This window comes from Ailuropoda melanoleuca, chromosome 1 (genome assembly GCF_002007445.2).
Source record: "Ailuropoda melanoleuca isolate Jingjing chromosome 1, ASM200744v2, whole genome shotgun sequence".
NCBI classification, from domain to species: domain Eukaryota; kingdom Metazoa; phylum Chordata; class Mammalia; order Carnivora; family Ursidae; genus Ailuropoda; species Ailuropoda melanoleuca.
In genome coordinates, this window is record NC_048218.1 from 36,549,669 (window position 1) to 36,568,470 (window position 18,802).

Genomic DNA, 18,802 nt, shown 5'->3' on the forward strand with positions numbered 1-18,802 from the left:
CCCTCCTCTCTGAAGCCCTCAGTTTGTAAAATGCCTTCTGGATAATACACACACAAACATATGCATATATACAGTAGTTCCCACCCCACCCCCATCTACTATTTCACCTTCCACAGTTGTTACCCACAATCAGCTGAGGTTTGGAAGCAGATGATCCTCCTTCTGACTTATTGTCAGGCCAATAGTAGCCTGATGTTACATCACAATGCTTACGTCATTCGCCTCACTTCCTCTTATCACACAGGCATTTTATCTTCTCACATCCTCACACGAAGAGGGGTGAGTAGAATACAATATTTTGGGGGACCACATTCACATAACTTTTATTATGCATATTGCTATAATTGTTCCATTAGTTATTAATTATCATTGTTAATCTTTTACTATGTCTTATTTATAAATTAAACTTTATTTTAGGTATGTATGTATAGAAGAAAAATATAGTATATATAGGGTTCTGTACTACCCACAATTTCAGGCATCCACTGGGAGTCTTGCACTGTATCTCCTGAAGATAAAGGGGACTACTGAACATATACATGTATATGTCTGTGTATATAATATATTTTATGTATACATTATGTAGATATTTTAAGCAGTTTATTTTATTATATAACACTTTACTATTTTTGATTGAAGATATTCTTAATTAACAACCCATTTTAGTTTTGTGAAAGTAATAGTCATAAGAATGAATAAGCCCTGGAACAATTGATGTTGACACCATTTGCTTAAATTTCAGGTGTTCCTGAGAAGCCTCAAATTAGCGGATTTTCATCACCAGTTATGGAGGGAGACTTGATGCAGCTGACTTGTAAAACATCTGGTAGTAAACCTGCAGCTGATATAAGATGGTTCAAAAATGACAAAGAGATTAAAGGTAAAGAATGGGGAAAGGACTCCAAGTCAAAATTAATGTGCTGTGACTAGTATAGAGTGTTCGGTGCAGGGTATTTTACATTTTCTTTTTTAAACTACAGTCACTTTCTGATTAAGTGTAATTTAAACCAGATTTACCCATTTCTTAAATTCGTTAATTCTACAAGGTATACTAACATAATCTCTCTGTGCCCCATTTTCCTCTTATGTATAACAAATCTAAAAATAATATATACCTCATGGAAAAGTTGGAGAAATAAATGAGCTAATGTATAAAAAATGCCTAGATTCATGCTTGAAAAGTAAGCACTAAGTACGTTAGATATTATTATTTCCAAAATCCTTTTATAGTATTTAGATTACAGACAGAGATTTTCCATGAATCATGTCTTCAATTTGTAGGCTTCAGGAATTATAAAGTTCTAAGAACAAAGTTGGCTAAACATCAATAAATCTGATTCCTAGTAGTTCTCACAGAGAGCAACAAATATATTCATCTTAGTAAAAATGGACAGTAGTTTATATATTAAGTATAGCTCTGCTCTTACTTCATGCATTTACATTTAAACACATAAACGCACACATAAATACTTTAGCTGGGAAATAAGTTTAGAGGGGAGATGCCTAGTGAGGTTAGTAGTGATTTTTGCTTGTTTCTTCTGTTTTTTTAATTTTTCTAAACCACACATACAGATATCTTGGATCTGATGTCAGATGTACATTAAAATCCAACAATTGTTTATGACGATTGTTAAAAATGTTTCCTATGTACATAGTAATGATGTATTATTCTCAAGGTAACCTGGCAGGGGATAGGTTTTTGCAAACCATTCTAATTATCTTAACTTGTAATTCAAATATCTTATGTTAGATTAATAATAATTCTTACTAATGGGTTTATAAGCCCAATAGAAATGATAATACAGCATAGGATTATATGATATAAATAATATAATACAAGATTGCCTCTATTACTAAGAAATTATACATTTCTAATCCATTCAATTATTCTCCTTTCTATTTTAATTACTCTTTCTGCACATTTTTCCCCAGAGAAAGACTTTTCTGTAATTTCTCTCCAATCACTACTTTTGTTATAAATCTTCTATTAAATACATTTTATTAAACAAAATTTGGAGAAATACAAGCCCCCAAGACACAAGTTAGACATGTTGCTATGCTAAGTTAACTTTTCTTTTAGTATATAACCTGATCATATACACCGCCAGGGCTCAGTAACACCCATTCTAATTCTGCCTTTGGGATGTGTTTGTTTAGGCATGTCTGGACTTGGTTAGATCTTTGCTAAATGGACCCTCTACATTGCTTCCAGAGTTTACCATACCATGATAAGAATCTGATTCAGCCACTTTTTCTATTTAAGCAGTTCTGATCAAAAGCCTTAACCTGTAGAATAAAATTTCAATCCGACTTCCTTGGCCTGTGGGAAAGCTCCAGTCAGTGAATTCTTACGCGTCACATATCTCATTCTGTGTGAAGGTCATGGTTTATGCTAAAATGTTCTTAAGTACTCTCCTTCAGTTGTTTTATTATCCACATTAATTCTGACGTAGTTTGTTGCTCTCAATTTCTTAGCATTTGTGTTTCGAGGATTTGTTCATATTCTCAGGGAAGTCAGAGATTATCATACTAATACTTCATTAATATTGATTGGTTGTTTTTAACATTGTAGCCTGATGAGAAATCTATAATGTACTCATATTTTAGAATATACCTTTTTTTTTTTGACAAATTTGGCTTCTGCTCTGAATGCCAAACAGGTTCAATTCTATCCTAGGTAAGGAGGAGATTTTTGTTTATATGTAAAAACATAAAAAGTTTGATCCTATAAACACCATACTTGAAAATCATCTAAGTCAAGACTAGAAAAAAAAATCAAAAGAAGAAAACCATATGCAGAATCAGCATATGGTTCTGTGAGCCACTCAGAAGTAGTGAGGCCTCCTTTATTTCTGCGTTCTCTGATGTGTGGCTCCCATTGAGAGAGCACTCATTATCCCTAAACTTGCATTCATCTACATAGCTTTTTTTTTTTTATAACTCTTCTTTTGCATGTTGATATAGTTTGTCTTCACAATTATATGGTGAACTTCCTGAGTGCATTAAACTATTTTTATAGGTGTATATGCAAATATGCTGTGTGAGGTACTCTGCACCTAATGCACATTCATTACTCTTGCCATCCTCTAGAAATGCTAAGTGGAAGCTCACTCTAAAATCCCTCAGCAAACACTCCTCTCTAAAAGGAACTTTCCATCCTTATCTTGCACTCTTGTCATTTCAAAGATCAAAATTTGACTTCCTATTACCATTTAACAATTTTTACTATAATATCACTTGACACTTTTTAAAAAGATAGTCCCTAGTGTAAAGCAATGGGAAAAGATAAGCTAATCAAATCAAATTCAATTGAATAAGAAATTGTTAAAATGCTTCCCAATTACTCAGAGTTCTATCATGCATGAGTGAAGATCCAAATGAAGAAAACAAGAACCTTGACCTGGAGATGTTTAAGATGCCGTTAGGGTGATAAACAAGTTATGGAGAATATATTCCTCTAAAGAGGAATGTATAACTGATGTAAATCCCAGTTATTACAGTCAAGAGAAAAGATTATTTTTCTTATGTTTTAACTAAGCATTGGCTACGTCAGCATACTGACACTGCGTTAAGTTTCAGTCTCTGTATAATGGATGTATGGACCTTCAATGTGACTTCTGAATTCAGTATGAGTCATTTTTCTGTTCGTTTTCTTTTTTTCTCCATCACTACCTAACATATGAATTTAATTTCAAAGTTTCTGGGTAAAAGTTGTTTGAAAGTCATAGCTGAGCATGTTTTCTTGGTCAGGATATTTCCATATTAGATTCTGGAGCACTGGTTCTCAAACTTGAGCAGACATCATCACCTACAGTGCCTGTTAAATCTCAGATTATAGGGCCCTGACCCCAGATTTTCTGATGAAGTAGGTCTCAGCTGAACCTGAGAACATACATTGTCAGCACTGTGTCACATGTGTGAGTGATGCTGATCCCCCTGTTTGGGAACCACACTGCTATAGAGAACATAAAGTTAAGAAGCATCAATAACTTGTATAAAAGTCTTGCCTCTGCCTCTGAACTTTACAATCATCACCAGTATATGAGAAAACTAATGTTTGCCTCAAAATGCTGTTGCAAGGACTTTGTTTGAGCTAATATGTAAAACGTGTTCTCGCAGTATGAGGAATCACTAAAAACATCTTAGACATGATTATATTACATTATTGTTATTACTATTATTATTATCATTACTATCTTCAGCAAACCATGATTAATGAGTTGTACCAATCCCTGAATTAGTCCTAGAAATATAAACAAATAAAACAAAATCGTTCTTCCAGGAATTCACATTTCAAGGCTGGACATATAAGATTTAACAACTATCATAATAGATACATGATCTGGCTATAGATTTTGTACAAAAAAAAAAAAAAAGAAGCAGAGAGCAGCCCTACTTTGTGGGAGAGGTAAAGACTTCATAGTTCATTGATGAATGCTGGCACTCAGTAAATAGTTAAATAAATAAGTGGATCTTAAACAATGAATCGAATTCATCATAGGGGTTGTGGGTACAAGTGGGTAGTAGAACATTCTAAGGAAAGAAACCGTGTATTTGTGCAGAGTAAAACATATTTGAAGTAACCATGGAACCTTCTCTGTGATATAGATGTGAGAGGTAAACAGGAAGGCCAGGGCCAATTAAATCTTGGAAGATCTTTTATTCCATATTAAGGGTTTTTTAATTTATTCTGTAGACAATGGTTGAGACTTTTTTTTTTCTACAAGCTTTAAAGAGTAGATTGAAACATAATTTTCATCCATCCTTCCCCTCGTCCTCCCCCACCATGAGTCTAACTCAGAAATCCCTTTGGTGCCTCTAGATAGCTCTGTATTCAAAACCATAGGTGGTTTCCCTGCAGCTTTTAATCTTCTGTGTAGCAAGGAAGTCTGGATATTTGCCATTTAGTGTGAGAAAAAGATGAACATCGCCTTTTAAAATTTTACCAGCACCCTGAGAACTTATATTTTATAAACTTTATAAACTTTTATAAACTTTATTAATTTTTAGTTTCATGTATAAGATTATTAATTTGTATTTTGAGCAGTTATTATCATAAAATCTTAAGATTTCTTTTCCAGCTACTAGCTTTTACATTAACGTATTAGGCAGAATTCCATGACAACTCTCAATGACCTACATCCTTATATAATCTCGTCCCCTTGAGTGTAGGAGGGACTTGTGAGTGTAATGTATGTGATATCACTTCCCTGATCATGTTGCCTTATATGGCAAAAAGGATTTTACAGATATAATTATGTGTCCTTTTTGAGTTCATTAAGGGGAGATTGTCAAAGGCAAACCTGATAAAATGAGGTGAGATCTTTGTAAAGGAATGAAGTGTCGAAGAGACATTCTCCTGTTGGCCTGGAAGAAAGAAACAGCAATGTTGTGAACTGTCTATGCAGGTTGTGTGGCAAAGAGCTGTGGGTGACCCTAGTTGCTGAAAGCAGTTCCTGAGTGACAGCTAGTCCCCAAATGGGGACCTCAGACTTTCAGCCTCAAGGAAATAAATTTACCAACATCCAGTGAGCTTGAAAAAAAAACCCTAAAACTCACGTGGGAATCATAGCTCCACCCAATACCTTGAATTCAGCGTCATGTGGTAACACTGACAAGAGGACCAGGCTAAGCCTTCTCTGGACTCCTAATCCATGGAAATTGTGACATAATAAGTGTGTGTTGCTTTAAGCCATTAAGCTTATGATAATTTGTTTTGTAACAATAACAGAAAACTGAGATCTAGAGAGGCAGAGTAATTTCTCATGGTCATACATCTGGCAAAGACTGGACTTGAGTATTCTAAGACCTAGCACTTAAGTGTGGGGAGAGATTTGAAGGCTGGAAGAGTATTTAAGGGATGTTTCAGGCATGAGCTAATAAGGCACTGACCTAATGGATAAAATGGAATTTTTAGTTGGAATAAAATGGATTTTTTAAAAACAGGATGGATTTGAGAGGGAAGACAAATTTCAGATGCACTTGGTGAATGATTCTGAGAGATGAAGTAAAAATAAAGGTCAAAGATAATATAACTTCAATGTTTGAGTGATTTCAGTAATGAACATGTGGAAATAAGAGAGGCATTAGGAAAAATTAGTCAGAAATATGTGATGCTTTTATTCAATATTTATTAAAATGTTGAAGTAATTATGTAGAATCTAAAAATTGAGCTTAGTAGGCTTTTGGAGTTAGGTGACTTATGCCTAGGAAAGGGATTTTGACCATAGAAAGGTTTATCATCTCACAATGAGGGACATTTTTAGTTTTAGCCTTTTAAAATAGTCATAGCTTTTCATGTGTGCAGTACTTCCTCCCTCACCTCAGAATTATGCTACAAGGGACGTGCATATCCAGCAAAGCCTGACTTTGTGGTGAGTCATTGACTCTTGTCGGTACCTAATAGTATTGCCTGTATTCTACCGCTGTTATTTACTTATTATACATTGTGTGTTTCAAATGTTTGACCATCTAGCTTAAGTTGACTTGAGCTGTGTTTCCCTGTATGAACAGGGTTTTTGACATATACTATGATGTCAATCAAAAATAATGCAACAGCTCATTTTCAAGTTGGCTAAATGTAGTATAATTTTACCATAAGACTAGTTAGTAAATACTTTTCAGCATTTGGAAGCATGAGAGTGATTTTCTGAATGCTGTGTTTCTCAAAAAGTAGCCTTTGGATTGCCTGTATTAGAATCACCTGAGGTGCTAGTTAAAAAAATGCCTATTCCTGGTCTCACTGCAGACTCTTAAAATTAGAATTCCCGGATGTTAGGCCTAGAAATCCTATTTATTAAGAACCTCTGGTGATCCCTAGCTCGCTATTTCTTGAGAATGCACAGAATTAGAGACCACTAAGCCAAGTATTAGTAGATATTCAAGGAAACAAAGGAAGGGGGTTCCAATCTACTAAATTTAGAAAATAATTCTTAATATTCCATGTACATTATGAGTCTGTTCTTACAGGGAGATTCTGTAAAACCGAGTCAAAATACACTTTAGCATTTTCACTTTTCTGAGTACTAGTGTAAAAATTCCATTAGCCAACATCTTAGCAGTATTCTTTGACCACATAATTGTTTTTGTTTCATTTTTTTGTTGTTTTGTATTGAATTCTATGAAATCTACTTAGAAAAATAGTAGATTATATATATTTAATTTACATATCCTGTTCAGTGTTGCAAAACTAGATTTGGCCTAATGCTTCATTTTTTAATGTTTTTTACGAAGTTTTACAAAATTTTAATTTGAATGAGAGAAATAATAACATTTAATACAGGGATTGTGAATTCTTTGAAGCTTAACATAAAAGAAAATAAAAAGGAAGGACTTGTGTCCCCTGAGTTTAAAGTAATTTATGATAAGGATTAACCCAAACTATTAATATTTAAACTTGCACACCATAAATCATGATTTTTTGTGTTCTTTGTTTATACTTACCACTTTGGAAATATCCTTGCCATTTAAATCTGGATCATGTTGGACATGTAAGAGGAGAAAAGAAAATAGCAGTAACAATACCTGTATGTTGTGTGTGTATCTGTGTGTGTGTGTGTGAGACAACATGGGCAATCTGGAAGGTTCTGAATGTTGTGACGTTTATTCCCTCAAGATGCTATAGGCCACACTATGAGATACATAAGACATCTTATGGAAAAAGATTAAAACTATTGTTTCATGTGAATGTGAATGGTTGATAAAAGCAAATAATCCCCCCAAAACATTGAGAAACTTTCTTTTTAATTTTTTTAAAAAACAGCTTTATGGAGCTATAATAAACAGAAAACAATATACACATATTTGAAGTGGACAGTTTGATATATTTTCACACTTGTATATAGTGAAGAAATCTCACCACAATCAAGATAATGAACATATTCATCATCTACAAATGTTTGTTCATACTCCTTTATAATCCTGTCCTCCTGACCTTCTCTGCTCACTCCCCACTGCATGCTCAGATCAGAACCACTGTTCTGATTTATGTCATTATAGATTAGTTTGCATTTTCTAGAATTTTGTATAAATAGACTCACTTAATATTCTTTTTCTTCTGATTTTTCTCAGCATAAATATTTTCAGATTCCTCCATGTTGTTGCATATATAAAGGTTGTTCCTATTTATTACTGATAAGTATTCTGTTGTATGGATCTATACTATAATTTGTTTATCCATTTACCAGGTGACAGACATTTGGGTTGTTTATAGTGTGGGGCCATGACAATTAAGCAGTCATGAACATTTGTATAAAACTCTTTATATGTATATATGCTTTTATTTCTCTTGGAAATGACTAGGACCAGAATGATGGGGTCATATGGCAGACCTATTTTCAATTTTTAAAAACATTTCCAAACTGTTTTCCAAAGTGGTTGTACTACTTCATGAAGTCCAGCCTTTTTATTTTATCATTATTTATTTTTTACTTTTATGAATCATGCTTTGGTGTTATAGGCATGATATTTTCACCTAACCCAAATCATAAGGAATTACTTCCATAAATTTCATGTTTAGGTCTTGGATGTATTTTGAGTTGTTTTGTATTTTCAATGCCTTTACCTTTTATTTCTCTCAGCTGTATTATTTCTAGTTTAGTTTTGATTGATTGATCTCATTTTAGGTAACATTTTTCTGTTTCTTTGAATGTAGTTTTTGATTGGATTTCAGACGTTGTGAATTTTACATTTTCGGTGCTGAATATTCTCATATCTCTATAAATATTATCATGCTTCCTTCTGGTTAAGTTGCTTAGAAAGAGTTTAATCCTTTTAGAGTTTTTTTAAAAATTTGTTAGGCAAGATCAGAGCAGTATTTATTCCAGGAATTATTGTTTTCTCATTACTAAGGTAAAATCTTTCTGGGTGCCCACAATGCCAGTTATGAGGTTTTTCAGTCAGGTTGGTTCCCAGCCCTGTGTGAGCATCATGTGCTATTTCCTCTAATCCTTTTAGATGGTTCTTGTCCCAGCTGATCAGCACTTCCTTTGCTGAACACTGGATGAGACACTGAAGATGTCTGGAGTTTTCTCTCGGTGCAACTCTCTCTTTTCTCTTTTTTGATCTTCTTCCCCACTAACTTTAAATAATTGAATAATACTTTTATTTAAGGGCAGTGTATTTGATTGTGTCTGTTTACTTGTTTGTTTTAAGGTGATATAATGAATTTAAGAGGATACACATGAAGAAGAGTGAAATGTATCTATACTCACTTTGACAGAATGTTTGACTTTTGAAGTGACACTCACGCTTACTTTATAAGCAGGGTGCTGGGGGAGTGATGGCAGCCTCTGGTTTTCTTGACTTGCCTCTCTGGCTTCAAATGTCTGCTTTACGAGTGACCTGGGGCAAGACCTACTAAGGTCTTTGTATTCTTGGCCTATGAGTCCGGACTATGTAGAGAAAGAGAGCCCCAGCTTCTCAGCCACACTCACTTGGAATTGTGTCTCTGCAACCAAGAGCAGGAGTGAGGGGAATACCTGAGGGAGTCTGCCTGGCTCTACTGAGAAAATACTGTAGCCTTTGAAAGGTCACTGGTGGGGAGGAGGGGTCCCGTCTTCTTTGTTATATTCACCAGGAGGCAAGCTTCCCTTGTGCTGAGTTGGGAGGTGGGGTGAAGGTAAGGATCAGGTTGTATCTTAAGTACCACAGACCCTTTTGTTCTTACTAAGATTTAATAGATTTTCTTGAATAATTGCTTCTTAATTTGCTGTATACTATTAGCACATTTTTTTAGAGACCATAAATGTGTATGTATTTAAATAATTTTCACTAGTTCTGGTTGTTTCACTGGAAAGGGAGTCTGCAGAGTCCCTTTTGCTGATATTGTGGAAGTCACCCTCTGATATCTTTTTTATATTATGCCTTTTTACAATGTTGACTCATAAATTATTCTAATAAATCACCTCGCATTCCTTTATTTATTCTTATAAATTGTTTTATCTCTCATTTCCTGATATTTTTTTTCACAAAATACAACTCTATTTCTCTTCTTGACCATTTTATATTAGAAATTTATTTCTTGCCTCTATAGGAAATGAAACTATTTCATAATTTCCCTTTTCCTGGTAATTATAGGTAATTTTTAATGATGTTCTTCTTTTTTTCATGAACTTTAAATGAAATGATCATGTATGAATTTTAAGAAGTGATTTAATAGTTTGATATAATTTTAATTCAGTTATTTTTTAGTTTTTTTTTTTAAAGATTTATTTATTTTATAGAGAGACAGCGTGGAAGTGGGGGTAGGGTCAGTTTCACAACTAGGAGATCACAACCTAAGTTGAAAGCAAGAGCGGGGTGCTTAACCAACTGAGCCACCCAGGTGTCCCTTTAATTAGTCTTTTTAAAAATTATATTGCCCATCTTTTTTCTTCCCCTTTTTTATATACAGTTACGTTTATCTGAACTCTCACCTTTGGGAAGTTCTGACACATGGAACTCTGATCTAGTTGGGTTGCACTAAGGATTGCTATGCTTAGAGAAAATAGTGAAAGGAAGAACTGAAAGGCAAACACAGGGTAAATACAATTCTGAGTAAAAGAAAAGAAGTGACAATCAATCAATAGTAATCAATGAGAGTAGAAAAAGGTAATAAAACAATAGAACTGCATCAGATAGATTACTTATTTACATTTAGTGTGTTTGATTTCCAGTCTTTGATGGTGTATCTGTAGCTTCTGTGTGCTTCCAAAACAGAAACTGCTAACTTATTCAGAGGTTAGACCAACAACGTCTTCAGTTTTTCAGGAGAGTGGTGATAGAAGGATTTATTTTATTTTATTTTATTTTATTTTATTTATTTTATTATTTTATTATTTTATTTTATATTTGAGAGAGAGACAGAGGGAGAGAGCAGAAGCAGGGGGAGGGGCAGAAGGAGATGGAGAAGCAGGCGGATACAGAGAAGCAGGCTCCTTGCTCCACTCCTGAACATGGACATGGGGCTGATCCCAGGACCCTGAGATCATGACCTAAGCCAAAGTCAGACGCTTAACTGATTGAACCACCCAGACTCCCTGATAGGAGGACTTAAAAAAGAAATCCACTACAAAGAAAAATGGTAAATTGACAACGCCCACAAGTAACACACATCAATATGGAATGAATCTACTCACTAGATTAAGGAAAGGAATGCTTTACCTGACTGAATATGGCCATTATTTTAATTAATTAAGAACAGACTTATTAAGCATCATTTATGTTCCAGACCCTGTCCTAGATGCTGGATAGGAAAACTACGCAGAAGTATAACAATTAAGAATATTTGGAGAGAAAAGAAAGAAGAGAGATAAGAAGGGAGAGGAGTAATGGAAGAGAAACAGAAAAAAAAATAGAAAAAAAGCAAGAGACAAATAAAATTAAAATTCCCAATTATTCTTTATTTTATGGATAAGTGAATTATTTTGGACCTTGTGAATGTCCTGGTGGATAATTGGAATTTAAAAATGATATGTTGTTCAGAAAACAATATAACCTATTGAAAACTGATTGATAGAACTATTGTAGTACATGGTACAGAGAAACATTATACCATTCAGAAAGCTAATTTCTCAACACAGATGTTTTACTGATCCAAATGATTTATTTTCACAATAGGTACATGAGGGATAGGTTGATTTTTCCTACATGTGCTCAATGCTACGAGAGATCAGAAAATAAATTCTTTGATGACTGGAAAATGGCATCATCCTAGGTGCCTCAGAGGAGTCACTCTTGCTGCTTATAGAATTTACTCAAATGGATATATATTTTTATTTTCTTATAGAGTTTACTCTAATGGATGAGCTCTAAATTTTTTTTCTGCTATATATTATCATCTTTTTTGGGGCCTGCAATAAAACACCTTTTAAAATAGAAAATAGAAGAAATCTTTCAGTCTTCAATAGAAGAAAGGACATTATAACTTACACAAATATAGTGAGTACCACGAGGCATCAGAGTTAAAGTCAGGTAATTTTTTTTCAGTCAGATGGTGTAATCTTTTTGGTTCAGCCTAAAAACACCCAAACAAACAAAAACCAACCAACCAACAAACAAATAATAAAAAAAAAACATAGTACAAAAAATATAAAATCTTTTCTTAGAAAGTGGTACAAGTGAAAGTTGACTTCTCATGTCCAAACTCTTGGTTAATGGCACTGAGTTTCACTCAACCTACTCTCAAGTGAAGAGAGGCTATTATAAGGTTTTACTGACCATGGCCAAATGAAAGGAACACGAGGGAGCCTAGTTGTAGCCATTAAAGTTATTCCCTGTATATAAAGAGTTCACTGATTGACTGGCTTCATAGTGACTTAGCTCCTTTATGTCTACAGTTTCCACCAACTATCTGCTTCTTCCTCTATTTTGCACCCTTTTTCCATGCCTCATGAATTATGTTCTCTCCTGAGATTGGCTAAATCATGGTTTTCCTAAGACAAGCTGTGGGATGTAGGTATGCACACATGCTCAAAAACGTCTTTTTAACTTCAATTTTTTTTAATTATTCAAGGTTTTAAATCATGTTAAGATATATGATAAAGAATCAGAAACAAACTAGTTTAATTACAGTATTTCTTCTTGAAGATAAAGCCTCATGCTTGCCACCCTGGAGATTAGTCACCCTGGACTCACATACCTTTTCAGGTTTAATCATACCTGGCTTGAGGCAAATGCTACAGAACATGGCAATGAATAGGCAAGGAATGTCTACAAAAGAAATTAGACAGGAGAGGAATTACTGTTAAAAGGCAAACCTGGTTATGGCAAACACTATGAATTCACATTCAATAAGTATAGGTGCTATAGAAGATTATAACTTATGTTCCCATTTTGATAAATTTTTTAGATTTTATGCCTCTAATTCCATTAGATATAAAATATTAAGAAGTCCCTAATAAAATATTTTGGTCTGGGATTAGATTTGCAAAAAACTATTATTTCTTCCCCTGCCTACCTCTTTTTTGGAGTTTTGTATTTACGAATAACAGGTAGAGTGTAAACTAAACCCAAATTGCCCAAGATAAATTTCACAAACTATGCAGGATATACCTCACAGCTCATGAACATGTAGTATAAGTCAGAAAGAGGAAGACCTTGTTGAAACTGACAAGCACTATATTTTAGTTCATTATATTAATATTGCAAAAATAATAAGTAATATTCATATTGCTGCTGATTATTCAGACAGTGATAATAATGGAAGGAAGATTGTCTTGAAGACAAACTAATCTTTATCTTGGTTCTCACTACAATTATTAACTAATGTTCTCAGTACCCATTTTTCTCCAAAATAGTCTATCTCCCATACTCTTTTCAAAAGATATATCTGATGGGGTGAAGACCAGAGAAAAGATCAGGTATTAATTCTTAAACTGTTATTCTCTGGTATTTTGAACATACCAATAGTTTTTAAAATATTTAAATGATTTATTTATATATCTGTCTACTTCACCAGACTGGGATTTATTTCCTCACCTAGCTTTTTATATGTAGAATCTGACATGGTGTCAAGCACGTGGTAAAAGCTCAAGGTTTTTATCTAGAGAATAAATGAATCACTTATGTTAAAGTGGTCTCAGAATTTACCTTAATAATTTTTAGAGGTGGTGACATTTTTTACTGGATGCTGTCTTGGAAGAAGCAAACTAGTTCTAAATGTTCTTCTAAGGTACAGGAAACTAAATACAGAGTTGAATAAATATAAATATAGAATTAAATATGGAAGCAGTCACTAGGGTGAAAGTGACCTAAGACTTTACCTTAATAATTTTCAAAGGAGATGAGTCTACTTCTTACCGATTGCTTTACTGGACTCAGCGTTATACTTCTTTGTGTTCTTCTAAGGTATTAAATATTAACAGATATTTGAATGTTGCTGAGCCATTAAACAATGATCGAACTAGGTCCAGTTTTTGTTTTTGTTTTGAAGGAGAGGGACCCTTACAACTCATTATGTGCTAGAAGGATTTGCATTAATAAAAAAAAACACTGATTAACATAAAAGGTAATGAAACTGAATTTGGAACGACAGCTAAATTAGTAAAGAAAATAAGATGAAACCCAACGTGAGATTAGCAAGTGAATTATTTTCATAAAGTCTTTCACATTTGCTAATGGTGGGTGACAAACTTTTTTTGTTGGCACTTTTAGCTACTACAAAGAGAGAGACATGATCATTTAATTATTATGTCCACAAAACAGTGTACAAAATAGGTCTAACATTTCCTGGTACTGAGAGTCAAGAGACAAAGAGAATTCCTCTCTGAATCCATATGTTTCAGACAAATGTGTATGTATTGAATGGAGTCGGGGTATATGTAACAAGATCCATACAGCGTGTATTTATAGTACAATTCAATGCAGACCTGTGGGATGATATGTAAGAGACACCTGATCAAAGAATAACATTCTGCCTGTCTGAATAAATTGAAAGAGAGGTTTTAGAATATCTAGATAAAGTATCTCCTCTTCATCAAGTATCCATAAATATTATTACAGCTATTTGAGCTTTAGAAATCTACTAACAAGAACCAAGTTTCAGTAAAATTTCTTGCCAAGTAAAACAGTTATTTTGCGTGCTGGTTAATGGTAGAACCATAGCTTAAAAAACCAGGATGACCCTGGCACCTCTAATAAACATGGAGCATTATGAGAAGCATCTACAGACAAGTCCCCCTTTCTGGTTGGAGTTGTAGGAAGGAGCACTCATTAGGCAAAACTGAGATTTGCCTCATGAATCTGTTTTGAAGTCTTCTCCAGTGAACGAATAAAAATGGGTACCAGACTTAAAGTTCTACCATATAAGACGTGACCTCAATATTTGTCTTCTGAAGAAAGTTTAAAGCAAGAACAAAATAGTTACCTTGAATATTAAAGAAAGATGCTATGTAAAATACTTTTTGAACACTTAACCTTAAGAGAAGAAAAAAAAATTAAAGTACTGGCATTCCCTTCAAGACAAACTGGTTTTAAAATGTACATCTAAGGGGTGCCTGGGTGGCACAGGGGGTTAAGCGGCTGACTCTTATTTCTGGCTCAGGTCATGATCTCAGGGTCAGGAGATCTGTGCTTATCGCAGAGTCTGCTTAAGTTTCTTTCTCCCTCTTCCTCTGTCCCTCCCCCCACATTCTTTCTTGCTCACATGTTCTCTCTCTCTCTCTCTCAAATAAATAAATAAATCTTAAAAAAAATAAAATAAAATACGCATCTAAGTTACTGAATGAGTTAACCGGGCATAGTTACTTTATGTCAATTTAAAAAAGTAACAAGGAGTTGTTTATCTTCTAAAAATGGTGTATTTAGTTTTAGAAAGTTTGATCTATAGAACTTCTTTTAAACAGTAATTACACAACATATCCAGTTGTCCAAAATGATCACTTCAAATTTTTGACATAAAGTTATCTCGTATAATGCTCACATTTTCTCTGACAAGAGGGCATACATTCAGCTTACTAACAAATTGTCAAATTATTAAGTACCATTAATATGGATTCAGAATAATTCCTTAAAATTATCATCTGATCCAAAATAAAACACTTGTACAAACCCAGACTCTGAAAATAATAGTAAAGTTCAAGTTCTACAGAAGCATCAATATCTGGAGTAAACATTGCAACCTTGCAGCTTTGTTCATGGCCAGAAAATTAAAGGCCCACACAGATCAGGAGAAGTTACATAATATCCTACATAATTCCTAAAAGGTAACTCTCAATGATAAGAAGTTATGGCACTCCCAGTAGTGGGAACAGGTGGAAGCTGTGTCTAAATCTTACCTTGTTCCCAGTGTGGCTGTGACATATTGGCCTTCAAATAGATTAAAAGGACACTGGCCTACGCTAGGTACATGTCTGATAGAGAAGGCTTCCACAGGATGCAAAAGAAGATTGCCCTTTATGAAAATGAGAGTATGTTCTTTCTGGATCTGTTTAAATGGGATTAAAATCACAGAAGTGCAGAAAGGAAATGCATCACAAAAATTCAGATTGCTGTATTCAGTGTGAATAGAACCACTGTGGAGACAAGGTGACTTTCCAAGGAACTGCACTTTAGATGATTTCCTTTTGAAAAATCCAGTCCAAAAGAGGCGGGAAACTATAGACATGGAGGCAGGTGACCTAACAATATAAATCTGGAACGATGGATATGGATGTAGCTTCTGAGATATGATATTTTATGAAAAGTTTTATATGTAAAAAAACCCTGCACACAATGACCTTTGTTCCTTAGCTAACCTGATTCAGGCTTCTAAATTTCTTAACTTAGGGGCTCTGGGGGTCTCACTCATGATTACATCTGCTTTTCTGCTTTTTTTTTTCCTCACCTTAGCTCTTGGTGAGATCAAGTACTAAAATCCCAAATATAAGCAGACTACTATTCTACATTCTAAGTTTCATAAAGATAAATATAAAAACTGGTGGATAATTACTTACTTTGAGACTTCACATTCAAAAAATGTTCAGGAAAATAACTTTTGTTGAGAAGCACACTTAAGGAATTTTCCTAGGTATGTTTCTTTTAACTTTTTTCATTACAAAATGTCTAACATAGACAGTGATAGCATAATAAGACCGTTCTTAACTGCCACCCACCCAAAGCAACCACTGTTCTGCTTATTTTTGAACAAGTGTTAAAAGTCCAGAACCTCCTTTGAAAAAAAGATAGAAGGGTAACGGTGAGGATTATGAGGAAAAGTAATCCTACAAACACCTCTGTTTATTGCTTGCTCTCAACTTGTGTTGACCATTATACCAATACATTATAGAATATATGAAATGTATATTTTGAAAAATGTAAAATAGTGAGAAGAAATACATATTTTAAAATAGTAAAGGTAGAATGGGAGGTTAGGTTAGGTTAAATTAAAATGATAGAGAGAGATTGAGATGAAGAGAGAAAGGAAGTTAGAGTAAGTCCCAGTATTTCCCCTTCATCTTTGGTTACATCTCTGGAATTGATGCATCATCTACTTTACCCTTGCTCTCAAAATATGTCCGTGGGCCAGCAGCAGACTTAGAGCCTCCATCCCACAAAATATTGAATCAGAATCTGCATTTTACCAAGATCCAAAGGTGATGTGTATGCACATTCCATTTTGAAAAATACTGCTCTAGATCACAATGTAGTGAAAGGACTTGCCAAAAGAGAAAAAAATGGAAACCCTGAAACAAGACAGAACTTGAAACAAGAATACACATGCAAGTTAACTTCATAGTATAAAGAAAATTTCTCTTGATTCTACAACTGTGACTGCATCAGTTATTTTATAAAGCTAGAAAGCAAAAATAGACATAAATTTTAAGTACTGTTTCTTTCGGGGGGATAGGGGTAAAGAAGAGATTAGCATAAAATATAGGGAAAGATAATATGATTGGCTCGTCTTGATGTTTTTTCTTATTCATCTTATTGCTTCTAGGAACCCTATAAGCTGTCCCACAAGCTAATATTAAAAGCAACAAATTATACTTTTGTTTATTCTATTTGGATGATGCTCATTAAAATTTTATGTTATATACAATTGCTATCAGATTTATGTGACCAATTAATATTACATTAAATGATACTTTTGTAAAGGAATTGGCTAAAGAAAGCAGATGTGTGGGTTCTTAATACAGTTGTTATTAAAATTAAGCAATTAGTTCTTCATATATTGTATAACATAATTATCAAAGTGGTTTGTTAGGAGATCTAAATTTTCTTATACTGCCACTGCTTAGAGTACAGACAAGAAAACATTGGCCATAGATTTATAGGAAAGAATATAAAATATATAAATGAGACAACAATTTGTATAAATCCATAAACACTTAAAAGTAAAAGATCTCATATACATACATATATATATTTAATATAACAAAGGATTATAAATGCATCTGTGTTATCCTGACANAACAATTTGTATAAATCCATAAACACTTAAAAGTAAAAGATCTCATATACATACATATATATATTTAATATAGCAAAGGATTATAAATGCATCTGTGTTATCCTGACGTATTTTGACTGAAAGGAAGTAATTCCATCTTTTACTCTGATATTTTTTTTAACTGAGATTGAAACTAATTTTCAAAAGCAAAAATCTCAAAAATGACTTTGGTTAGCAAAAATGAGTTATTTCATAAGACATATTTATGAAAAAACTTGTATTCTGTATGATTGATTTATAGTTATAAGACAGAATTGAGCTTTAAATGTACTTCTACTTTTCAAATGTTAGAAATTTTCTACTTTTCAAATGTTAGAAATTTTTCTTACTCTCAGAGCTGTCAAAATTACGTAAAATTTTTTAATGGTAAAGTCTTAATTGGGTAATTTTTTTTTCGTAATTTTTGAACACAATCATATATTTTCAAGAGCAAGACACAGAACATTTACCTAGTTTCATCCTTTACTAATATTTATTCTGTTTTTTTAAATCAATCAATAAGATAAAGTCAGACTTCTCTGTAAATAAGTAAAACTCAATGGACCATGCAAATATCTACCCACCAGGTATCTCAAATTCAATATTACTTTCAAAGTCAAATCTTTGCATAGACCAAATGGAGAAGCTGAACTTACATTACTTTATTGTTATAAATATCTTTAAGTGTTTTAAAAATAATTTAATATGTAGTAAAATCAAATATTTTATGCACTTTATTCAAGATAACTCTTTTCCTGAAATTATCATTGTTCATTTGAAATGAACAAGAAAATGGAACAGCTTTCTCTTTCACATTTAAGATCTTGTTATAATATCTTTAGCCTATCATTTTGATTTCTTTCTTTTTTTTTTTTAAGATTTTATTTATTTATTTGGCAGAGATAGAGACAGCCA

General features: G+C 33.4%; 1 protein-coding gene across 1 annotated transcript in view; it reads left to right on the forward strand.

The window, feature by feature from the left end:
* The window catches only part of CADM2 (cell adhesion molecule 2), a 309,124-nt gene that overhangs the window by 151,399 nt on the left and 138,923 nt on the right, over positions 1–18,802 (forward strand). The window contains exon 4 of the mRNA XM_034656944.1: positions 743–880. Coding sequence (XP_034512835.1) covers positions 743–880 — 138 coding nt within the window. The remainder of the gene's footprint in view (positions 1–742; positions 881–18,802) is intronic.